Source organism: Arvicola amphibius, chromosome 6 (genome assembly GCF_903992535.2).
Source record: "Arvicola amphibius chromosome 6, mArvAmp1.2, whole genome shotgun sequence".
NCBI lineage: Eukaryota > Metazoa > Chordata > Mammalia > Rodentia > Cricetidae > Arvicola > Arvicola amphibius.
The window spans coordinates 49029690-49056146 of record NC_052052.2 but is presented as its reverse complement, the minus strand read 5'-3'; the positions used below and the strand labels follow the sequence as shown (position 1 = coordinate 49056146).

At 41.7% G+C, this 26457-nt stretch overlaps 1 protein-coding gene across 5 annotated transcripts in view; it reads left to right on the top strand.

Moving 5' to 3' along the window:
• Window positions 1-26457, top strand: part of Patj (PATJ crumbs cell polarity complex component) — a 302434-nt gene that overhangs the window by 133259 nt on the left and 142718 nt on the right. For all 5 annotated transcript variants that reach the window (XM_038332714.1, XM_038332713.1, XM_038332717.1 and 2 more), the window contains one exon: window positions 1589-1691. In XM_038332714.1, the coding sequence (XP_038188642.1) occupies window positions 1589-1691 (103 nt within the window). The remainder of the gene's footprint in view (window positions 1-1588; window positions 1692-26457) is intronic.

The window sequence follows — 26457 nt, the reverse complement described above, 5'->3', positions numbered from 1 at the left end:
CTTAGGGAGGTCACCATGTGCCTGGGACTAAAAGAGAAGTGCCATTCAGTGTGCCTTGTTCTCTTTGTTGATGGTGTTGTCATCTCCTGGCCTACTTCAGCATAGGGAGCTCCAACCTTCTCCATCACTGGAGGGTTTGCCTGTGTGCACACCCTTCTTTAATGTGCAGCAGGAGGGTGCCCTGGGGGACTGGGCATGGTGCACACTTTAATCTCTGCATTGGGAAGTTAAGCAGAGAGACGATGGGTTCCACGCCAGCCTGAGTTAGGATGTACTTACCTGTGGTCTTCTCTCAAGAGTGTTGGATGTAGTCAAATAAGCTGGCATTCTTAGCTCTCAAAAGTACTTTGAGCCCCTGCTCTTGTTTGAAGGATCATCTTTGACATTGAATGAGCTGGCTCTGAGAAGAGAAGGGCAGTGTGGGCGGTGGGACCATCACTTTTCTTTCATTTCACTCACCTTTTTGCAACTTGAAGACTATAGCTGTCACATTCTGATTGTTTCTTAGTAAAATGTTTCACATTTGACTTCTCTTTATCACTCTTACAGCTTAATATTTTGTATTTTCCACACATATAATCACTGAATTCATTAGACATTGTACTCAAGAAATATGAGAGTGTTTTCTTCTGTGAGTCCCACAAGTTCCTTCTCTTCTGGAGGAATTCACTGCCTTGTTATAATGGCCAGTGTCCACTCAGCAGAGGTGTACCTTGTTATAATGGCCAGTGTCCACTCAGCAGAGGTGTACCTTGTTATAATGGCCAGTGTCCACTCAGCAGAGGTGTACCTTGCATTAGTGGTTTTGTCAGAGAAAGCATAATTGAATGCACTTTATTGCAGTCATGTAGGAAGGCAAATCATAATCTAGTCATTTGGGTGTTGTGAAGGGCTTGGGCATCTCAGCTCCTGTTCTGCAGCACCTGGCATTTCTGGAAGGTTTGGCATGATTAATTTTTTCTCACGTTCAAGAACATGTCTTCATTCTGTGAAGGTAATTTTATAATAGAATTTTGTTTCACCTTTATTACCTATATGAGTCACATTGTTGTATGTTATGTTATTTGCTGTGTAAATTTACAGCATCCTTATTCAGAAATAATCAATTACACCCACTCCCCTTTTGACATTAAATGTGTATGACCATCTACAAACTAATAAAATGTGATATTTTAGTTACTTTTAAAATAATCTGTAATTCTTATAATAAAAAACCTGAATAATTTTAAAATTGGTGTTTTTAAAGCATTTGTTTTGAAAATCTGTGAGTTATTTTATTGGTAATAGAGGACTGAGTCTGATGGCATAAAGAGAATGTACATGTCTTGCTTTCTCACTGGCAAAGAGGTGTGTTCTTCAAAGCTGTGCTCTTGAATCCCTATTGTTGCACTGCTGTATTTATGTAAAATTACTTTTATAAAATAATAGGAACTGGAAGAAATAAATTGTATTTATTTTACAGTCCTTGTGCTGTGGTCGAGGCAGCTGCAGCCAGACTGTTTTCAGGTTATCTTTATGTGTGTGCTTTTCTTTTGTCGCTGGAGAAGAGGATCACATGAAAGCTATTAACCCTTTTCTTCACCTTCAGAGACATGGAACCGCTCCGCCTCCAATGAAGCTGCCTCCCCCGTACAGAGCTCCATCTGCGGACAGTGATGAGGAGAGCCAGGAAGATTGTGCCCTGACCGACAGTGAGTTCCTTTGCATTATTTAGGGTAGATGCAGGATTTATTAAATTCTGTTGCCATAACTATTGTGAATCACAAGTATAGGACTGTAGGTCTTCAAAAATGTGCGTGAGCAAGTGTTAAAAAATAAAGTTTTATCTTTGAAACTCCTGTGGCTTTTATTTCCTAAGCTTTTCTATTTGAAATTAACAAAGGATACTTAAGAAGACTGTGTTGTCACAGTGCTTTAATTTTACTAAGAAGTTGTGAGACAAATTTGCTAAGCCCTGAGAATTGGGTTCTAACCGTGACCATCTGAGTTGGGCACAGGGCCAGTACTTGACTGCTGTCCTGTAAACGAGTGCTGCCATGCTCGTGTGAAAGCAGACTCACCGTGGCATAGTGCATAGTGGAGGACCGGGAATTTGTTTCGTGATTTTAATTTGTGATCATTGAACCAACTAAACATTTTACAGAGGTTTACTGGAGGCTGTATTTAAAGAAGTCACTTTTCTTTTGCATATACAGTATGTAGTTATGCCTGGTTGTTGCAGTGCAGTTTCTTTTGGGATATGGAGTGGTCTGGAAAGTAAATGGTGACAGTTCTGTGCAGTCTGCACATGGACAGAGTCTATTCCATCAGTTCCAAGAATGACCATAAGCGTAGCCTCTGCTCTAAGAGTGCCCAGTGCTTCCTGTAGTGATAGTGAGGATGAATGAAGTAAACAGGCTTCCCCAAGCCACGGGGTCGTCTCCAAAAGGCTTTGCTCTTCCTGTTGCTTTTCATGATTATTAAGCTCACTTTATTCTTTTTATAAACAGGAATAAATAGAAATGAAATGTAAAAATGTAGCTGATACTCAAGTTGACTTTTTGAAAGTTTGGTATATGCTCTGCAGAGCCTTTTGCTGCTTCCTTTTCGCTAGTTAACAAAGCTTGCTGAGTGTGATCCACTGTGCAGAAACAGCATCAGCCGCAAAATGAATAACAGCTTCTTTTCCCTTGGTGGAGTCACCAGCTGAGTATATGATGTGGTGGCGGGTCAGCTTCGTCGTCTGGAGGGCCACTTATTCCAGGCTCAGACAAGTGTGAGCTCACTCTCTTGTTCTCATATGGATAGTAAAGCAGCTGCTTAGAATGTCAATTCTGACCTATCTGTGGCTCACGTTTGCCTATCAGTGGGCATGGATGCCCTACAGCACTCTGCTTCATAGGATTGTTTTAACAGGCAGAGAGTGCTTAAAGAACAGTCCAGTACAGATGGTGGTGGCGCACACCTTTAATACAGGATCCCGGGAGGCACAGGCGGGCAGATCTCTGAGTTTGAGGCCAGCCTGGTCTATCAGAGCTAGTTCCAGGACAGGCTCCAAAGCTACAGAGAAACCCTGTCTCAGAAAAGGAAGGAAGATGGAAGGAAGGAAGGAAGGAAGGAAGGAAGGAAGGAAGGAAGGAAGGAAGGAAGGAAGGAAAAGAAAAGAAAAAGAAAGAACAGTCCAATACTTAGTAAGTACTCTGTTTACCATGTCTCGGGCATCTTTCTGAAGCCTTACTTTTGGCAGCAGTGTGACAACTTCCATCATTGAACAGAGAAACTGGGGTTTAGAGTCAAAGCATCTCTCCAAGCAGCCTGACTCCTCTTTTGGCTTGTTCATACACACCTCATCTCAGCTGCTGTCTAGAAGGGCCAGCATAGCTGCTGGTTGGCTTTACAGGGACCGTGTTTTTGTCAAGCCGTTGACATTCATTCTGCTACATTTCTGAAACTGAATAAGAAATTTTATGTGATTTTTTTTTCAAGATTATGGTCAAGAAAAAGAGAACCAAGAGAATGGATATGGATTAGAGGGTAGAGCACTTGCTGTGCAAACAAGAGAGCCTGAGTTTGAATCCACAGCAGCTCTGGGGAAAGCTGGGCATGGCTGCTTGTGTCCCATAAGGGTAGCACTTGGAGATAGATAGGCATAGCCTGGGCACTCACTGAACAGCCAGTTGGGCTGAGACAGCAAGCTTCAGGCTCATGAGAAATCTTATTTGAAATGAATAAGGCAGAGAGCAATAGAAGACACCCAGCATCCTCCTTTCCCCTGAACATGCATGCACATGTGTGAATGCACACAATTCACAAATAAGTATTTTTAATGAAGCAACTATAACTACACAAACCAGCTAGTCTTGAGTTGTTTGTTGTTGCCTAGCTTTCAAGTGAAGAATAGAAGTATAATGCAGCCCCCCATTCCACCCTGGTGGGAATCCTCCAGCCCTTCCCTGATACAATAATTCCAGAATAGAATATTGTCCTTGTGGGTTTTTTTTTCCATCTTTCCCCCTCTTTTTCTGGGTTGATTATAAGTTATAATGTATTTGCATGTCTTTTCTAGTCTCTCCTTCCCACAGTCATGTGTTATTGGTAGAATATTCATCTAACACTGTATTTCAGTTATGAAACGTAATGATGACTTCACATGATGACCTGGCTTATGCAGACTTTATAACTTCATGTTTTGCCTCAATTTCTGTTTGGTTTTTTTTGTTGTTGTTGCATTTTTGTTTTGTTTTTCTGAAACAATCTAGTTATGTAGATCAGGCTAATTTTGAATTCATTTCCTTGCCTCAGCTTCTTGAGGACTGGGATTGTGGGAAATGCAGTTTATTAATGAAACTGGTACTGGGAATTTAAGTATTTATAAGTATAGAAGAGGAATAAGAAGTTACTGTGGTAGAACTCATATAATACACTGTCAACCTTTTAGAGAGTGCGGTCAGTGCGTTTGCTTATTCTGTCAGAGCTGTACAGTTTCCGCCACTGCAGTTTTTACACTTGATATATCTTTGTTAAACTGTCCCCCAAACTTTACTTAGCACATCAAACTTTACTACTCCAAATCAGATTTCTTCAAGTATTCTTTATGTGCTTGTATAAAATAACATACATATATATACACTTCTTGATGTTAAAAATAGTTTCACAGGAAGTTCTTTCGTATTTTCATGCAGGGGAACTTGTCCCAGAAAAACACAGTCTGTGTTGAGTTTGGAGGAGGGCAGGGCTGTTTACTAGCCCCACCATCCCAAGGAGGCCAGCAGAGCATGGAGCTCAGCCCCACAACCCTCCATAAACAGAAGAACAGAAAGAAAAGTTACCACAGATGATATAGTTGTCAGTCTCAGAAAATTTAAATTAAATTATTTTGGCTACAATATGCAGGAGTACATATGAATTATACATGTTTCTGTAAAAAGAAACAAACACAGGCACACCTTGCCAGTATTATCTCCTTAGGAAAGGGTTATACATTTCCTAATACTAGAGAAAAACTAGAAACTGTCGGGGTGCTACAGTCAAGAGTATAAAATGGTTGGGATGTACACGTGGCTGAGTGCTTGTCTCGCACTCTGAGGCTTTGATCTCTAAAGCAGTCTCTAAGAGCAACATGGGCTGGAGAGATGCTCTGCTGCGGAGAGTGCTGACTGCTCTTCCACAGGTCCTGAGTTCAAGTCCCAGTGACCACATGGTGGCGCACCACCATCTATACTGGGATCTGGTGCCCTCTTCTGGCATAAAGGCTTACATGCAGATAGAGCATGCATATACATAAAACAAATCTTTAAAAAAAAACAACATGATTTTAATCCAAACCCTAGGTGAAATATACTTTTAGTTAATACAAGAACTTGATATTTTTACCTTGTAAAAGAAATGCCAGGCAGTTTTGGAAAATGAAAGAGAGTAGAGAACTGCCCCTTCAATTGCTCTGAATTAGTGGTTGCCCCATTCTGTGTAGAGCTTGTGCCTTGCTCCACCATCTTAGCTGACTGCTTTGTTGCAGGGCTGTCTTTGCATGGGAATATATGTATCAACATCCCAGGTCTCCGTGGACTGGATGCTGCAACACATTTCCGCTCACTTTACATGTGAACACACACAAAAAATAGCTTCACACATTGCCAAGTGTCCACTGGTCTCAGTAGAAATAGGGTTTCAACTGTCTCTGGCTGGGATTTGAAGGGATAATCCTGCACACTGAAGTGTTCCAGGTCTGGGACTGAGCTGGCTTCAGGCTTCATGGCATTGTGAGGGTTGTAGCAATGTTCTGAAACTGAAACACTATAATGAACAAAAGCTACATATGTTAGAAAGTATATTTGGCTTTTGGTACTAGAGGAAGAGAGTAGGTAGCCAGGGGGAGGCCATGGGACCAGGAACAGAAAGCCAAGAGTTAGTATCTTGATTGCAGACACAAAGCCACGAGAGTGAACTGAAAGTGGGGTGTGGCCATAGACTCTCAAAACCTGCCTTCAGTGACTGGCTTCCTCCAGCAAAAGGTCCCATCACCTCCTCCACCAGCAGCTGGGAGCCATACCTGAGCCTGTGGGGACACTTCTTATTCAAACCACTACAGCTCTTAAGGTTTATTAAAATCATGGACTTGTGCACTTGTACAGCTCTACTTACTATGGATGTTCAAATCATTACAACTTAAGTTATTAAATATTATACATGCAAGGGATGAAGTTTGAAACAGGGCTCCATTAAAGGGGGAGGAGAATTCAAGTAGCATGCTGCCTTAAAGAAGGGAACAAAAGTCCCTGTCTTCTGTGGGGGAAGGGGTTTCAGGGCAGGAAAGTACACCTGAGCTTGGCCAAGTTTTGCAACTAAGAATCCTGAGACCAAGAGTCATTCATTTGTCCCAAAGCACAGAATAGGGTATTGATGTGGCAGAGCTAGACCAGGTCTCAGTTGTAGGTTCTGCCCCCAGTGCTTGCCCCTGTTTTTAACATGGAGCAAACATGGCAAACAAATAAAGGTCTGTTGAGCAGCCAGTCTCCTCCTGACTGTTGGTGCCTCTGTGCACTCTAGTTGATCTCTGCCTCACCAATAGATGTCACTATAGTCAACAGTAGTTACTAACCGAGCCTGTGAAGAGCTTTGAGAATGCTCACTGCCTAGCAGGCAGCATGAGGAGCTTCTGCCAGCGTTTGCTAAATACATCAGCTTATATGCTCTCCTTTTTAGCGTTGATAATGCAAAATGGAGGGGAAATATAAAGACTACAGGTTAAGATTAAATGTTTTACTTTTATAGAAATGATTTTATTTCCTATATAATTAACTTCCTCTTATGGACTTTACCTATTTATAATTAAGTGAAATAAGTAGTTTTTTCTTTTTATCCTAGCTATATGATTAGGCTCTGGCAATACTGGTTTCCTATTTCAGCTTTTTTGAAAATGTTCTAAGCTTCAGCCCTTGCTGTAATTCGTGTGAATTTAACAAAAGTGTAAATTTAGAAAGGGTATTGTTGAATACCTCTGAGCTGCATTTAAATTGTCCTGCGTGTTCTTGACTTTTTCCCACTTGACTCATGGCGCAGGAATCACAATAATTATTATTTTATCTACAGTTTACACAGAAAATTTTGTATCTATAGTCTGTACAACACTAAAGTGATTGACAGATTTGGAATGTAATATAAATGACAGACCTATTTAGGTGTGCTGGTCAGGGCTGGGCAAGATAGCATGGATGAAGCAGCTCTAGCTTTTTTATTTGTTTCTTTGTTGTTTTTTTTTTTAACAGTTTCTATAAATTACTTTCAACCTCCCCCCGCCCCCGTTGTTGTTTGTTTGTTTTTTCCTCAAAGCTAGCCTGTATTTAAAGTGTCAGAGACACTAATGAATCTGATTGAGGCATTACAGTTTGGGTCAATTGCTTTGTGATAAACCTGATTTTGTGCCAGAAGAGATGACTATTTTGAACTGGGGAGCAGACTCAAATCTATGGCTCCTTTTAAATTGCACTGGGAAGATCCTGTCCCCCCCGAAGTACTGCTTCTCAGCAGGAAAATGAGACATTAACATGATAACAGTTGAAGCTGACCACAAAATAAACAGTTGCATTTATATTGCCTCCTGATCTGAAGTAGAGCTATCTTCTCTGTGTGAGCAGGGTGACTAGTGTCACAGCCTGCAGTATGCAGTCCCTATGTGAGCTGGGTGACCGATGTCACAGCCAGCAGCGTGCAGCTTCTAAGGATCTGACTGGAGAACCAGGGATTTTTTTGCCTCTCCTTTTTTTGCCTCTCCCCGGCAGACTTCTCCGGGCAGCTTTCTCCTACTGGCAGATGTGGCTGTTAGCTTGAGAGAGAGATTGAAATTAGCTTAATTGATTGTTTCTTATGATAGAAACAGACTGATAGGTTGCCCTTAAAAAGAATAAAATCTGAGGAAAAAAAGGCCCAAGGTCGTGAGAAGAGAGAAGACAGATTCTGTGGGGAGAGTGGAGTTGCTTCCAGCATCGACTGTCAGGAATGAAGAAGCCCTGAGCACTCCTGCAGCATGGTCCACGGGGGGTTCCCAGGTAAGACTTATGTTGCTGATGAGATCTGCAGGTCTTGCTGAATGCAGTCAGATGCTGTTTTAATGCTGGTGCAAAATCTCGGTTCAGAGATCTTAAGAGCAGTAAGTAAGCTAAGGCTCTTGAGTGAGGATGCTTAGGCATGAGCAAGGTGGGTGCATGCTGGACAAGCCTCACAGTACCTTCCATAGGTGTCATGGCCAGATCGTCCCTAGGATGTTTCTGGAAAGTAAGGCAGTTTATCAGACTGTCAAGAATTAAGAGTGCTTTCTGCACCAAAATCCTTAACACTCTGGGCATGCAGTATCCTTACCTTTCATCATCAGGACTGAGAAGTAGATCTCCTGGACATTTATTAACATTATTGATGCTTTTTGTGACTTCACTGTGATGAAAAGGCAAAGGTATTTATTTACATTAGAAAGAGGGCATTCTGATTAATTTTAAAGCTGAGCAGTCAGCATTTTAGACGCAGATGAAAACAGAATGTCACTAAGGAGGCAGCAGCACACAAAAGGCTGTATTCTCTAAACTGTAAATAGTCCCTAACTACTATTGATCATAGTGACTGGCCTCTGTCATCCGAGACTGCAGCTTTGATTCATTAGGTGTGGGGACTTGGCCTCTGCAAGCATCACCAGCAGCTTCTTGTTAAATAGCATAAGCTTCTGTTTGACTTTTTAAAAATTAATGTGTTAGAACCAGAGCATCTTTTTATCCAGTTAAGATGTGAGCTCTTTAGAACCAATAAGGGTCTTCTTAAGTACCTTTGTCTGTGGAGTCAGTTTTACTCAGAGTCTGATGCAATGTGACTTTCTTTTCATGCTCGGCAGAATGACTCAAACTGGGTTTGCTCCTGCACCAGCAGGACATATGCAGCCACCCCGATTTAAGCAAACAAGCCTCATTCCTGGCTATTCTCTCAAGATAACCGACTGAGCGTGAACTTTGCTCTTTGCTGCAGCACCACTTCTGGCTTTTTGGTGTGAGGGTGCCGCATGGCCTACCTATTATTCAGTCTGCATATTTAGTCTCCAGGAAAGAGTTGAGCTGTTAAACAGATGCGTCACAGATGCCCCACGGGGACAACTGTCTTCACTGTTTTTTTCTGTTCTGCAGTTAGAATTGCTTTCTGGTAGCTAATTGTCATCTTTTCAGTAGTCTCCTCAAAGAGACTGTGGGGATGACCTAGAACCTGGTGCAGTGAGGTGTTTGGCTCTAGACTCCTCAAGCCATTGCTTCGTTGTGTTTGTATTTCAGGTTCTCAGTTTTTGTTTTCGCTTTTGTTTTGTTTTATTGGGCTTGCTATTGTTTTCTTTAGATGAATCCAAAGAATAAACACATTTAAATCTCTTCACTGCCCTGAAGTTGCTACTGTCCATGCTTCAAAGCCCTGGCAAACCCTTAAAAGTTATCATATCCGTTTTCTGGAAACTGCATTATGTGGATGCAATAATTAGGAATTTTTATGTCCTTTGCATTTAATCAAAATAATATATGAGCTCAGCTTTCAAACTGTGATTAGCTATAAACGCGTGTTATAGTGAGCATGTGTGTGCTGTGTGTTTTGTTCACAGAGCTTCTGCTCAGGATTAGCTGGTCATGATTTATATGGTAAATATCTTCAACATTTAAAAAAAACTCCTGTCTTTATACATTTAACTCCAAATTCATTTTTAAAAATTTGTTTATTTTTGTATTATCTGTATATATGTGCAACTGCATGTATTTATGTGTCCCATATACCTGCAGGTACCCAGAGGTCAGAGGACAGCAGAGTCACAAAAGCTTGTCAGTCACCTGATGAAAGTGCTAGAAACCAAATCTGGGTCCTCTGCAAGAGTAATAAGCACTCTTAATCATTGAGCGATCTCTCTAATTCCAAAGTATATTTATGTCTAATGACATAGTGTTCATTGTTTCTGCACTCAGTTAATTTTACATGTGTTTATTTATTTGTTTGTTTGTTGATATTTTGTATGGAGTCAGGCTGTTGTGTTAAACAGACTTACGCATAATACACTGTCTAACAGGATCCTGTCTAAGAATAGGAAAGTGTGTGTGAGTCAGGAATGATGTGCATGTTTATCATTGCGGTATTTGAAATCTAGTGCGAAGATTGTTGTGACTTTAAGAGTAGGTGAGACAGAGAAACTGAGGGTGGGAGAGGTTGAGGGAGGAAGGGAAGAAAGGGAGAGAGGGAACAACAGCGACAGAACAGAAAGTACACCGAGAGCAAAGAAGCACTGGAAGCAGGGCCAGTGGGAGGGAAAGGAGAGAAAATGAACAACTTGCTTCTCAAACTGTAGTCTAAAGTTTACAAGTTCAATATTTTCTGAACTAGAAATTACAGTTGTAGCTAACCTAATGAGCTTGTATATCAGAACACTGAAATAGAATTTCTAGTTTCATTTATTTCCTTTTTAAAATATGTTTACTGTATACTCTGCTAAATGCTTTGTACATTTTATTTTCTTTATAGTTTCTCATATAGTTTAATGCATTATTGGTTTTATTTTAAAGGTGAAGTGTACATGACTCCATAGTCTGTTTTTAACAAGTTTTAATTGTGCATTTTTCCAAGTTACCCATTCTATTTGCCAAGTCAAATTGGCAACTTTTTTCTTAGTTGGTAATATGTTTTTTTATATCTGTTCATTGGACAAACATGCTGACATTCTGAGAAAATAGCCTCTGCATTCTTCAGCACTCCACACTTTAATAGTGAAGGTTCCTACTCAAGCCAGCGAGACTGAATTGGGAGGATTACAGTACTGGAGGTGTGCCATGAGCTGAAGGGTGCATCTCACTGTTTGAGGCACAGCACAGCATGAGCCAGACCTCCCTCTGGGTACCAGCAGAGTTTTCTTCCTCCACTGACAAATTAGTGCATTCAGAGAAGTAGCGGGTCTCCTGATGTTTGCAAGAGGGAAATGGGTGAGTTGGTAAAAAATGGAAATGTTTAGGTAAAATTTGGAAAAATTGTACTTTATGTCGTTTCTTATTTCCATGTTTGTCCTGGTTGAGATGGGTGGTATTCATATTTTATTCAGTAATATCTTGAATTGCATTTGGGTCTTAGCTCAGTAGATTTTATGCCTGCTTTAGGTACTCAATGTCTTGCAGTATCTGCTGCCTCAAATCTTAACAAATCGAGTCCAGATGCAGGCACATCCTGGGAATGGGAATCCTCACCATCTCATGAAACAAAGATGAGTCTACAACATTCTAGGGGAGACTGACTGATGGCTAGAGGGCTGGCTTCCTACCTGAGCCGTCAGGGAGAGACTATGATGGAAGGAGGGAAGGAAGGAAGGAAGGAAGGAAGGAAGGAAGGAAGGAAGGAAGGAAGGAAGGAAGGAAGGAAGGAAGGAAGGAAGGGTAGCCTATTCTGGCCTGGACCTCACTATGTAGCCCAGGTCAAACTTATATCAATCTTCCTTCTAGATGTGGGAATCTCAGACATGAGCTACCAGACTTGTTCATGTCTGCCGGGATAAAGTACGCCTGTATTCTTGTCAGCTGAGCTGCTGCTCCGTGTTGTGTGGAACTTCCAACGCCTTCTTTTCATGCTCATTGCTTTGCTTCTTCAAATGTCAGGCGTTGTGTTGTATTTTAATAACTTGTAAGTTATTTAGTCCCCTGTTTTGATTGTTTTTTAAAAAGTGACATCGTCATAGATAATCTGGATTGCAGGGTAACAGAATCTGTGGTAACTTGCTGTTCTGCAGCACCCTGAGATCTGCAATATGTTTTCTTAAGTTTGATTACTACTTCCCTTGAGGACATGGTATCTGCGGCTTGTAATGCTGTGCTGAGATTAGCTGTGTAGGTTTTGTTTTTCGCTACAATAAGAGTGTAAGTTGTCGTCTTCAGTCTCCTAGCATGTATGTTGTTCCTTTCTTTTTGCAACTCAAAAGTTACAGAATCTATCAGTGAACAGAACAGTTTTCAAAGTGTGGCCCACTAACCTCTGTAGGAACATTTTACTTCTGTTTTGGATCTCACGAAAGGAGGGTCACAAACATTGAAGAAGCTAAATAAATGGCTCACTAGCCCAGGAACAGGGTCCCAGGTAAAGAGGACAAGTGAGTGTGACAACCTGCAGACTGTGGGGTGTAATTATTACAGATAACCACAGATAAGGGACCTGGGATTTTGAAACGGAAGCCCAGGAAGGAAGTAGGACCATTATCAGATGTGCTTCAGGGCATTTGACTATATACTCCTTAGCGATCTGAGCTCAGAATTGCTAAGGTTTTCTTTCACATTACACATGAAACATCCTAGGAAGGCTAATCAAAGGCAGGCCAAAGGTTTTCAGTGCAACTGGAGAAATGGGTTAAGACCCCAAACCCCAACCCCACACACTTCTGCCTTGGCTTCATTGAAGAAGCTGAGCACTTAGGACTCAGACCTGGAGATTTAGGATATTGGGTGGCCTCTGCTTTCCAAAAACACTCAGGAATTCACTCTTGAGAGTCTAGATACAGGCCTTCACCATGTCTGCAGGTAATCCTTCAAACCAGACAACAGGACTTTGTCCTGTGAGCACCTTCTTCACTAATGCTGGGTGGTGCTAGTAACATAGACGTCTACTAAAGTTTAAACAAAGATGGCCTGCCTGGAAAGGGTAAGATATTCAGTGTGTCATCCTCAACATCTGAAGGCCACAGTCCCACATGGGCTACCTGCGTGCTCTCTGGGTGTCATATAGCCTTGATGTCATCCTCAACATCTGAAGGCCACAGTCCCACATGGGCTAACTGCGTGCTCTCTGGGTGTCATATAGCCTTGATGTCTTGGGTATGTAAAAGTGGGTGGAACCTGGTTCTGTTTGAGTGCCTGTCCTCTGAGGGAGATAGCTGTTAATACTTTCTCACCAGGCAGGAAAAGCATGGCTTCAAGAGCTCGAGGTAACTTTTTGAATCCATGACTTATGTAGAATATGGGCCTGTCATCTACAACCTAGTATTTGGGGGAGTTCACTTAGTTCCTCCCAGCCTCCAGAGTTTCTCCTGTCTAGGAGAGACTAGTGAAGTATTATTACATGAGATCACTTATTTGAAGGTAACTAGCATCGTTGTATTATAAACTGGAGTTGGGATTGCTCCTAAGATTTTAGACTGGCGTCAGATAGCTGCTTCCAGCCTTCCTTTCTCCTTGGCTGTACCACTCACTTCTTCCTCTGAGGTCCAGTCCCTCTTTGTCTTTTCCTTTTCTTGTGAGGATAGCACTTGGTCACTGATGTGTGAGATCCCGTCCTGGTCTCTCCCATCAGCTGCTTTCAAGGTGGGATCTGGTAAAGCTCTTATCTTTGTGTCTGAAAGAAATATTGCAAAAAGAAAAAAAAAGTTAAAGCACAAAGCATGGCCATAAAGGCTCTAAATCTTTACAACTGTGCACAGTACCAGCCCCTGAGCTCGCAGCATCTGCTGCTCTATGGGACGGGTGTGGGTGACAGGTAGCATCTGCTGGCTCTGACAGTTTCTGGTATCTGTTTTGTGTCATTGTCAGAGTCCTAGCTGCCGGATGTTCAGAATATAATCGTCTTTGCTAGGTTTTCAGGTATGTGGGAAAAATGTCTCTTCCCTTAGGGAGTCTTTATGTGCAGCTTGTAGTCTTCTTCCTGACTTACATGTTAATTACATAAATGGAGACCTAGGTCACAACAGAACCCGAAGTACAGTATTAAGGCTTCACTTCTTAAAATGGGTACTCTTTTGTTGTAGAAAGAGTATATATAATTTACCACTAAACACCCTTTTCACATATATGGTTTCATAGGGGTTAGCTATTTATTTTATTATGTGTTTGTGTGTATGTGTGTGTGTATGTGCACGTGTACTGCACATGCATAAAGATCAGAAGACACCTTGCAAAGTTGGTTCTATCCTTCCACAGTGGGTTCCAAGGATTGAACTAAGGTTATCAGGCTTGGAGGCAAATGCTTCTTACCCATTGGAGGCCCATGGAGTCAGCTGTTTGCACTAGTGCAGACCAGCTCTTCAGAACATTTCACCCTCCTAAACTGAAGCTCTGTGTCATTAAACAGCACTGCTTTTCCTCCTGTCCTTAATCTATTGGCTCCTGATAATCACCATTGTATCTCCCGTTTCTGTGATTATGACTATACCCCATTAAAGGGAGTCTTACAAGATTTGACCTTGCGTGACTGCCTTATTTTACTTAGCATAGTGTCATCAGGGTTCGTATATATTATAATATATGACTGACTTTTCTTCATTTTAAAAGCTGCATGGTATTTCACTGTGAGTATACATAACATGTAATTATCCATTCATTCACTGGTAGACATTTGGGCTTCTTCCAGCTCTTGGCAGTTGTGCTGGACACTGCTATGAATAAAGGTGTAGATCTCTTTAAGACCTGATTTTAAGTCTTTTGGGTGTGAATTGAGATTGCTCAATCACATGGCAGTTAGACTTGTAAGTCTTGTGAGGAATTGTGTTACTATTTCCCTAGCAGTTGTACCATTTTATCATCTAACAGCCGTGCATGCACAAGGACCCAACTTCAAGTTCTCACACCAGGTGTATGTTTTATAGCAGCCATTCAAGAGAAATACTGATTGACTGTGACTTCAGTCCGTATTCGGTCATGCTTAGTAATGCCGAGCATGTTCCCACATGCATCCTGGCAGTGGTGTCTGGTTCTGTAGCAGTGTCTCTTCATGTCCTTTGCTCATGTGTAAAGTGAGGTGTTTCATGTTACAGTGTATATCCAAGATACAAACCACCTATGCAGTATGCTCAGCATGTGCCTTTTCAATCTCTTGATGAATGAAAGTTTAATTTTGATATCGTCCCCATTTGTCTATCTTTACTTCTTTCATCATATTCAAGAAATCATTACAAAATCCAGGTCATGAAGCTTTGCCTTATTTCCTTCTAAAAATGGTGTAATATGGGGAATGGAGCTTCTTTACCTGACTCTATTTAAAAGATAAAACAAAAAAACCTTTCAGGCCACAGTAAAATTCCCAGTTCCCCATGCCCTTTCCCACACGCCCCATGCCTGTCCTCTGCTGGAACATGTTTGCTGAGATGAATGCGTTGCTCTGATGCATGCTCACTGTATCACTCTGCAGTTTGCATCAGAAGTTGCTTGCACTGTTTCATGTCCCACAGTTTTTGACAGAGATACAGTGGACATCTGATCACATCTGCCCGAGGAGTGCCCACATGACAGTGTCACTGACCTAGAGGTCCTCTGCAACACCTACTCATTCCTTCTGTCCCTATTGGGGTTAATTTTTAATTGAGAGTACTTTGCCAATTCAAAAGATATCACCATCAAAATTTTTAGTCACTTGGTTTCATATTCAATAACATAGAAATTTAAGAAGGATTACCTTCATTTTCTTCCTGTCAATCTTTGTTAACAAAAGCTTCAGAACCACAAAACTGCCCTTAGGAAAATTGCCGTCTCCTTTGCCACTTCCTCAAGCACAGCAGCTTTTATTCTTATGGCGGTGTTTGGACTGTTTTATGAAGCCTGTGGGTGAAAACAGACAAGATTCCCATTTAACCCATGACCAGACTGAGGCTGGACTAAGTAAATGATCTGCCCAGGGTTTCTTGTCTAAGAAATAGAGTGAGGTTGTAAGAACCCCATCTGCAGTTCCTCCCCACAGTTCCACATTAATGCCCCATGGCCTCAAAACTGTATGAACACACCCAGGCCCTGTGCAACAGTAAGGAGACCGTGGTGGTGGCTGCTTTCTTCACCTGAGGTCTCATTATGAGCTGTTTGTTTCAGAAATGTTGGCACTCAAGCTCAAGGACTCTGTGTGTGGAAGGAATGTGCTATACCACTGCGCCATACTCCCAGCTCTGTTGAAAACCTTATAGAAACTCAGAGGCCATGGAATAAAATTGTTAAATACAATTATTTATTATTGCTTGGTGTTATTTGAATGAAATGAATTATGTTTAGGTCACATTATAGCAAATGATAAAAATTCACTTTTTTCCCATTAAAGGACTCATGAAATGTTTTTTGTCACTGTGTAAGAATTTCTATGTAACCTTCTGCCTGTTAGTTAAACTCTCACAGTCTGTTTACTCTTGTGTAAAATAAAGACAGTTATAACAATAATTTTAAAACATGCTATGTAATTAAAACTGGTTTAATGGAGATTTTAGGAGCTCTCTAGGAGATAAGGAAAGCTTTATCGCTGAGGGAACAAACTTCGTGAACTGGTAGGTAGGAGAGGCACCATGCTGAACTCTTTCAGTCTTTAACAAGTCCTCTAGCTCCTTGGGCTGGAAAAGGAATGAAGATGTAAAGTTAACTACTTTGTAAGAAGCTAATAGGTACAATGTAGCAAAATGGAATTTGAAAAGTAGCTTTTTCTTACTTTACCATGTATCTTTTCGTAAAGGTCTTTGATCCTAAAGTTTGTTTCTAAATAATAAATAAACATGTTAATGACCCAGAAAGACATCATTACTATTTTAATCTTTCTAGACTTACTCATTGCAATAGGAGAGAGAGAGAAGGAGAGAGGGAGGGAGGGAGGGAGGGAGGGAGGGAGGGGAGGGAGGGAGGGAGGGAGGGAGGGAGGGAGGGAGGGAGGGAGGGAGGAAGGGAGAGGAAAGGAGAGAATGTATATGTTACTGAAGGGTAAAAAACTCAAGGCATGTCCAGCATGATGATACTTGGGAGGCAGAGGCAGGTAGGTCTCTGTAGGTTTGAGACCAGCCTGGTCTACATAATGAATTCCAGTACTGCAGATCCTGTCTCAAAAAAACCAAAAACTCAGGCCTTGTATGAGTGCTTGGCAACTACTGTACCATTGAGCTGTATCTTCATTTCTAATAAGAATTTTTGATTTACTTGTAACCTATGTTTTGATCAGTATAGGTACTAAAGAATTTCTAAGTTTGTGTTTTTATATATCATTTGTATATTTATGGTGCACCTGCAGCTCTGCCTATATTGTTCAGAGGTAGTTTCTTCCCTGCTGGTGCTAACAATGATCGACTAATGACAGCTCAGCCGAGCCCTGCTGCATCATCTCAGCTGGAATTCTGCTTCCTTCCTCTCTGAACCTTATTCCAGCAGTTATCTGAAATTATACTGTGTACAAGGCCTGATTACAAGTACATGCGAAGAGAAGAGTTGGCTTCTGTTTTCTGTCACTATGGGGCCAGGTCACTTGGCAGATACCACATTATAATTCTTTTCTACTTGCTTCTACACTTTAATTATCTGAAACCATCATTTTCCCTCCTCCAGAAAATATAATTAAACACCTACTGCTGTCAGTGCCAGTGCTAGTGACGATGAACTGATGCCCATAGGGACTTTGGCTAAGCAGCTTTGCGTGAGGCCTTGACTGGAAACAGACTTCCCTGTTCTTCCACCTTGCTGCTGCGCCCTAATCGCAGGGTCTTTGCAGCACAATATTCCTACGGTGACTTAAAAAAAAACAAACAAAACCCACCCCTGTTTTGAAGTACACAATGTAACACAAACGATTGTAAAGAATGCTTTTAAAATTGTATTCTGTTTTTCTCAGTGCTGTTTTCCAATTGAAAATGTTTTTGGTGGTTTCTCATACTTGGGTCTTGTTTTCAGTCAATTCTACCGTTGACCCGCATCCCAGCCTAACAATAGTCTATAGAGGTCTACTAAAATAATATAATAAAGGCAACTCCTTTGTCCAATCTCCAGAAAGTGACAGTTTGTAGATTTGACAGAGAAGCCAGACAGCAGTGAAAATGGAGTCCACCTCAGCTGCTCCAGGGAGAGTAATTTTGGAAATACGGGTGTAGTAAACTGTTGCTCTGGCAGCAGTCCCTCAGGGCACAGAGTGTAGCGGGAAGCCTGTGCACATGAACATGGATGTCTATGTTGCTTTCTTCCCTACTGAGGTGGATATACTTCCCCTCAGGACTAGCCTGATTTCATGTTGCTTTAACTGTAAGATGGTCAATGAACCTATGTTTGTCTTTGTAGATTGATCATTTGTCAACTATCTCCCCCACTGCATGACTGCCTCAGAGTGTCTCCACATCTCTCCTTACCAGAGGGCTTTCGCTGAGTGCTCAGTCTCACGGCCTGAAATAAAGAAAGAAGGAGCTGGGCCAAGACCTGTGGAAGTGAGAGGCGAAGATGGCCCGCCTGTACCTTCAGTTCTGACTGACCCAGTTGCCTTAGTGTTGAGACTCATAGTAGTAATACTGACCTGACTTGAGGAAGTTTGGATTCTGTTACTCAATATACCCTCTGTTGTGATTAAGCTCTCAGACCTTCAGTGTCCTTGGTTTCAAGTTCTCGTCTGGCTTCTTTGTCTCTCCAAACTAAGTATGGCAGTTAAGAGGTTAGGTACTGACTATACACGTCAGATCACTGTCTGCTGTCACATGACTAAAAGAGCCCAATGGTACTGAAACTTGCAGTGTTTTTGACAGTATCAAATTCAAGCTTTACTTTTTCTTTTGATTCACTCCATAGTAAGTAGCATAGTAACTGTTACAGAGTTGGCATTCAGACCTTTTGATGAAAAAATGAAGTCAAGTTACATTACTATGTCTTCTTCCCCTAGATATCGTTATCCAGTTTGTGTCCATTTCCTGTCACTCTTGGGTGCATAGTTAGGTCCTGCTAAATGGCCAGGTGTCCTATTTTTTTTTTTCTCCCTAAGCCATCCTTCCCACTCCAAACACTGCTAAAAGCACTCGAACCATCTCTACCCTAGGTTTGGAACTTCTCGACTACCTGGCCGTCACTGTAGTTCCAAAGTTGTCTTTTCCATTCCCAAGCTCCGGGCAGGCAGGCAGCCATTGTCTATTATTGTCTATTGTTCGTACCCTAAGTCAGCCATTGTCACCTCTTGTGCTTCTCTGAGCATCCCCTCAGTTTCCTTGCCAGCCTTTCATTCCCATACTCAGACGAGCCGACAGCTCACAAACCATATTGCTATTGTCTTTCTCATTTTCTATTAAAATATACTAATTTTGCCTCTTTTTCTTCATCTCTCCAGTTTTCCTCTTGATCTTTCTGTGCCCTTTTTCTTTTTCTTCAAGTGTTTGCCACTGACTGTTAAACTCCAAATCCCACCCAGAGTCAGACGATAGATGTCTTTCTGTTCTGTTCCCCCCAAGTTAGAAACTCCAGGGGCTGCAGAAATGACTCAGCAAGCACTTAAGAGCACTGCCTGCTCCTCCAGAGGGCCTGAGTTCAATTCCTTGCACTCCCACGGCAGCTTGTAGCTGTCTGTAGCTCCAATTCCAGGGGATCTGGTATTGGATATACATGCAGGCAAAACATCAATGCACATAAAAAAATAAACAAACAGCTAAATAAATAAAAAGAAATTCCAAAAGGACATGAATAAGTTAGCTTTTTTCCTTCCTCTAACTGATCGGAATACGGCATGCATCTTTAGTGTGTGGAAGCATACAGGATTTGGAGTGGGGCCCATCCAAGCATTACCCATAGGTCTGCACGGCACTTGGGAGCTGTGTGCTGAGCAGTTTCCAGATCTTGCACTGGCCCCAGTTTCATTGTCTCAAGAACAGTTGTGTGCTGCAGGCTTAGTCCGATGCTTTTGTACTATTGCCTTTCAGTCATGAGGTTCAAACATTTGCAACTATGAAAAGAACTGAATTCCCTGCACACTGTTTTTCTTAAATATATGTAATATATACTGTGCTGGCTAGTGTTATATCCACTTGACTCAAGCACAGGTCAACTTTTAGTCATCTCAAAGGAGGGAACCTCAACTGAGAAAATGCCTCCATGAGATCTGGCTGTAGAGCATTTTCTTAATTAGTCATTGATATGAGAGGGCCCAGTCATTGTATATGGGGCCATCCCTGGGCTGGGGCTTCTGGGTTCTATAAAGAAAAAAGAAGTAGGTTGAGCAAACTATGGAGAGCAAGTCAACAAGCAGCGTCCCTCCATGGTCTCTGCATCAGCTCCTCCAGGCTCCTGCCCGGTTTGAGTTCCTTCTCTGACTTCTCCAATGATGGGCTGCAATATGGAACTGTAAGCCAAATAAACCTTTCCTCCCCAACTTGCTTTTGGTCATAGTGTCTCATCATAGCAACAGTGATCCTAACTAGGATATATACTGTTCTACCTAATTCAATAATAATCAAGTTTTTCTACATTTCTTATATCTACATATTATTTTTCTTTTATTTTTGCATTCCTAGATATCTTATCAATACAGCTGCTGTGGCACACACCTAGACTCCCTGCCCTAGAGAAGCTGAAGCAAGGGTATCAGAATTCAAGGCCAGACTGTGGAGACAAGGGGAAAAAAAGGAGAGAAAAGCACCATTAATGCACCTAGCACTCGTACTGTTTTCTCTAATGTATAATCCACAATTTTTATTAGATCAGAAATTTTCTGGTTGGTTTGTTTGTATCCAAAGTCTACATATATTTTAAATGAACATTGAGATATATACTCAGATAACTGTATTAATTATTACAATTAATATTAACTAATACAGAGAACTAAATTAACTGAATTTGCACAGTCCATTAAAGAGAGCTTGACGGCATCAAGAACTTCATGCCTCCTTTAGCTAGCTGTGTCTTTTCTGTTTTCAAAGGACACTTCCTCCTTGACATCTAAATCCAGAGATTAATTATGTCTCGTTTTGATTCTGTGCATAAATGGAATCAAGGTACTCACACCTTCCTGTCTTGTTTCTGATATTCAGTAATGTTGTTCCCTGTGAAGTACTTGCTTTTGCTGTATTTCCAGTGTAGCAATGTACAGTGATGTGTGTTGGGGAATAGCCTCAGGTCGTGAGGAATTGAGTCAGTTCAGAGCTTGAGCCCCTAGCTAACAGGAATTGCTTAGTTCCAGCCTGATCGTTTGCTCCACCTGCAGAAACGATGTTCCCAAGTATGGAAAACAGCGCTCCTTCTTTCCAGTCAAACCACAGAAAATAGCCATAATTTCCTGGTAGCTACCCTTGTCCCCACCACCTCTAAGCCTGCTCAACTTTCATCCCTCGGAAAGATTGAGCTCCTCCCTGTTCCAATAAAGCAGTCCCAGCCTGTTGATCGAGTCTGTCTGCTTCTTTGCCTTGTTTTTTCTTGTGTTTGTTTTTTCTACAGTAAGTGGATGTTGTAAAGATTCTAATTGATGATTTAGAGCGTACCAAGAGGTAACATAGTGACTAACAAGAAAGGTTCACCTTGAATTTTATTACAAATATAAAGCCTTGTCTTTAAGTTTTCTGTCTGCCTATTGTTTGGTTTAGGTTTTATTCATCTAATGGGAAAATTGTAGATTTCTCTTCTAGTTGAGGCCTCCCCCTACACACACACTGTATGCTGTCTTCAGAAAATAATGACTCTTTCTCGAGTTGGCTCTCTTCATTTCTATTCTTCTAAAATTGTTATTTTTATATCTAATAGATTCAATTTCTGAGAGTAAAGGGCATTAAATAATTTTAAACCGTAATACTTTGTAATTCTGCCGAGATTCTCTCACAGGTTCTAGAGGCAAACTCTCTGGGGAGGCCAACTTCAGTCCTCGCTCCCTGTGTCACTCTGCGAGTCACTCACTGCTCCACCTGTGCTTTAGTTTCCTTACCTGCAAAAGAATCCTCATAAAATCCAGAGACGTTCCGCTGTCCATGCTGGGAGCAGTGTCTACCGCAGAAGAGAAGCCTGAATATTACTTACTCTTGTGCTTAATGGCTTCGTGTTTTTGTGTTTTGACTGTTAATTTCCCATATAGATTTATATAACATTATCAAGCCTGCATGTTGGAAGAATATTGGCTATACTTTATAGCCCTTTCGTTGTAATTTTAGTTTCTTTATGCTAATGCGTTGTCCTCATTTTCTGTTTGATATGAATATTCACCTGAGATGCTCCACTTGAGCTCACATTTTGCTTCTGATTAGCTTTGGTTTTCTTCCTTTGGGTATTTTTACTTCTCAAGTCTGCATATACTATCGCAGAAAATTATAAGTTCTTTACTGAATAAAGAAAAAAGAGACTAGGTTGTTTATCATAACTGGTTTTTAACAAATAACATTATTGTGCTTACTGTGGGGAAAAATGTTTGCAATACTACCCTTGTAATATCAGACTTGTTCTTGGAAGAAGACCAGGCAGCTAAACCATCTGAAACTGCATTGAGTCTTTATTCCAGTGCGGTGAGCATTTGCTATTAAAATACTGGGCAGTGACTTGAATTAAGTATCTTTCCGGGAGAAAGACTTTGTTACTTAGCAACACCTAATATCTTGCGATGATGACAAAGCACTGTGGGGCCCACTAGAGAAATCCTTCTGGCTTCCTTAGACAAGGAAATGACATCTGATGCTTTAATAGAGAATTGTGAGCACCTGGAGTTTTTGATTTTTCATTTTCTTCTAAATACATTGTCGCAGAGTGGAAAATTCATATTTAAAACAAATTTGACCTCTGAGCCGAGCCTCAAGACTATTTTGTCTGCTTAATGCTGACCTGATGTTCATTCAGGGTACTTGAGTGGGCCTGGGGTAGAGGGAAGAAGGTGACTTATTTCTTCATCTGGTCTCATGTGGTTCATTTCCCTGGCTCTGTAGAAGTGTATAGAGAAAACTGCATCTTTCCATCCTGGGTCCTGCTACAGAGTAACAGAAAAAAGAAAACAACTTTATTAAATACAGCTTCTGTGTGACATGAGGACTTTTGGGGAGGAAATAAGTCCCAAAGAAAGGAATAAGCTTAATAAAGAAATGGGTGGACTTGGAGAAGTAAGTGGCATGTGTTGTGATGGTGATAAACTGTGGGAATGTATCTGTGCAGGTTCTTCTCTGAAGCCTTGTGTTTTCACATAAACATACAACGTGTCCCAGTATAGACAGGGCATTAGAGATAAGCATGCTCCATGCTCCAGTGTAGACAGGACATCAGAGGTAAGCGTGCTCCAGTATAGACAGGACATCAGAGGTGAGTGTGCTTCATTGTAGACAGGACATCAGAGGTGAGCGTGCTCCATTGTATGTAACATGAGGGGGCCAGGCCTGCTTGTTTGGGTTTCTGTCCTGCCCGGTACCCCACAACTGTTTAGCCCCAAGGAAAATCACACATAGGTCTCTAAAGTTATAAAGCTGATTGGCCCATTAGCTCTAGCCTCTCACTGGCTAACCCTCACATCTTCATTAACCCATTTTTTTCTATTTATGTCAGCCATGTGGCTCAGTACCTTTTTCAGTGGTTGCAGATCACATCCTGCTGCTTTGGTGGTCTGGGCAGGAGTGGAAGGAATCAACTTCCTCCTTCCCAGAGTTCTCCTGTTCTCATTACATCATTTCCACGTCCTGTCTGGCTTTCCCGCCTATACTTTCTGCCTGGCCAATCAGTGTTTTATTTAAAACATGATTGACAGAACATATTCTCCTGCACCAATTGTAGACAGGCCATCAGAGGTGAGCATGTTCCAGAGTAGACAGGCCATCAGAGGTGAGCATGCTCCATGCTCCAGTGTAGACAGGCCATCAGAGGTGAGCATGCTCCATGCTCCAGTGTAGACAGGACATCTCTGCAGTGACCCCAACAACCTGCTAGAAAGCGGATCCGAAAGCCTTTCTAGGCTTTATGGCCTACTTCAGGGAGATGAGTAACCTTGTTTCTGCCAGTTTTCAGTTGCCAAGCTCTGTATTGTTGGGAGGTGGGAACGGATCCTGGATCCAGTTAAAAAAAAAAAAAGTCAACAAAACTCATTAAGATTGGCAGTTTGGATGTACCTGTGGTCTCAGCTTCTCATGCAGTGGAGATAGAATCTTGAATTAAAGGATTTCTTTGGAACTTAGACAATGAAGGGTAACTATCAAAAAAAAAAAAGAAAGAAAGAAAGAAAAGAAGAAGAAAGGAGTGTAACTGGGGTGGCTTCTCCTCGCTTGGGCGCATGTCTAGCGTGGATGTATGAGGCCTGGGCTCATCCCAACACCGCAGCGAATAACCTAAAATAGGATCAGATGTGCTTCAGATCCTGCATCATTATAACACTTTTATTGTTTAAAGCTAGTGTTATGTAAGTTGTGAGTGGGTATGTCTGGTTTTTATATGTTTGTATATACAGGAAAAGTATAAGTTTTAAGTTAGTTATTATGAGAATGTCTGGCTGGATATAGTATAAAAATTACACTTTATCTTACTGTTTTAAAACAATATGTTTGTGGTATTGGACTTAAGAGAGCTATTCTCTTATACGCTTTCTTACCTCTCTGCTAGTTCTCATGGAAAGGACTCTGTTGACCCTGATGGGTTCCCCTGCTGCAGAACCACATGTCTGACGTTCCGGAGCTGTTTGTGCTGGCTGGCAGCACAGAACTGAAACTTCATAGCTAGTGACTGTGGTCTTATTTTTTAAAAGATATAGACTGAGTTCTATGTTTGACCAACATGCTAATTTGACTTCTCTTTCCCCATATGAAGTCATAATTCACCTTTTATTATACCTTCTGAGTAGAATACAGTTGCTGGAAATTGCTTGGACCGGTGCTAGATGGAGGATGGATTTGGACATGGGAAGGAGGAGAGAAGTGACTGGGATTCTAAAGTTCTCCATCGTATGGTCCAAACAAACCTCATATTTAATCCTGAGTCGTGGCAGTAGAGACAGGGAATCTTGATGACACGCGACTTGTGAATGACTGACTTCAACTTGCTGTCTGAGTTTTTGTGATTGTTGTGATCTTTACTGAAAAAATACTACATTGCATGGGAGAGGATTCTGTGGTGACTCACCAGAATCAGGCAGTACCTTGTCATGCTAACAGAGTCATTGCCCAGGCTCCCCGGTGTGGAATCTCAACAACTGGGCCCCATCACTATCTCTTTCATAAGCACCACAGTCGACAAGTAGTATGGGGGGAAGCGGTATTTTTTTCTTACCACAAGGTTCATGGGAGAGACAACTGGCAAAAAAGTCAAAATAACAGAAGAAAACACTTTTTAAAAAGAATTCTAATAATGTTTATTTATTGTTTGTCTCCTGTGATGTACATGTGGCGGTCAGAGGACGCTCAGGTGAGTTGGTTCTCTATTACCGTGTGGGTGTGGGTGTGAGTGAGTCCTGTGGACTGAACTCACATTGTCAGTCCTGGCAGCAAGCATTTTTTTTTTTTTTACCTTTTCAAACCATTTCACTGGCCCCAGCCATAATATTTATTCAGCTAAAATTTTATATGGCACCATTTCCTTTAAAAATTAAGATCTGAAAACTCAGAATACCGCCTTTAAAGGCAGACATAGAGAAATATGGAGGATAAGAGATATGGTCTGATAATTCGGCAGAATTCCGCAGGGCCTGTTCCCAGGTTCTTGGCTCCCTAGTTTTCTCCCTCTGGGTATAAGGCAAGGCGTGAGTCACATGCACTTCGGGTAAGAGAAGAGGGAGGGTCAGAGAGTGAGCTTCCTCGGCTTCAATGAAGAAGACCCAAGAGGAGTTCTGGTTCCAGTGACCTGTGTGAGGGACTGGGTAGCAGGACTTGCTGTTTCCTGAGCTTCTCTCGGTATAATTCTCTGGGCCAAGCTGCCATGGTGAGGTGTTGCATTCTGAGTGCTGACAGAAGCGAGTTTGGTCAGTCCCAGAGTGGATAGGCAGGGTAACCCTGCTGCAACTCCTCAAAGAGGACTTAAGGATCCTGAGCTTTAGGTCTTCCGGGTCACAGAGAAAGACCTGCCTCAGAAAGAAAGATAAAGAAAGAAACATCTTGAAGGGAGCTTCTTAGCAGCCGCCGTTCCACTTACCAGAGGGAGAGCTGTGGTGTGCTGAACAGATTGCACCTCTTGGGTCCCGCAGACCCAACTGAACTCTGGCCAGATTATCTCAGCTACCTGACAGTCGTGCCATCTGCGTGGGAAGGAATCAGAGGCACAGTGAGTGCTGAGCTCTCTTTCATGGAAGGAGCTATCGTAAGGATCTAAGATTTTTAAGCTAAACATAGGATCTCAGACTGAAGGAGAAATCTTAAAGTCTATTTGTCTTGAAATTAGTATTGGGTGAATTTAAGATGATTGGTAGAAAATAATTGACTTTAATCTCTGGTTATGCCCAACTCCATATCCTTTTATAAGATTGTTCTTCTAAAGCCTCCTTTATCTGTAAAGCAGAATTCCAGAGTCCAAGCAGGGGGAAGTGGTGTTACTTGACCTCTTTGTCTTGTCTCTCTAAGGGATGGGGCCAATGTATCAGAGAAATGGGATCATCTTTTAATCCCCTTCAAGCTGTGAATCTAAAAATAAGTTGTAGAATAATGTAAATTTGGGGTCTGAAAATGTTAGCAGCGAGTCCTGAGCAGGCATTTTGCCATCCTAGTATTCTTCCTGGTGGACGACAAACTGCAAGCTCTTCAAGAATCTTCAGGTTAGGGTGAATTTCATCTTATTGATTTGGGGGGATAGGCCCCAGGGCCTTGTGTATGCAAAGCACACCCTG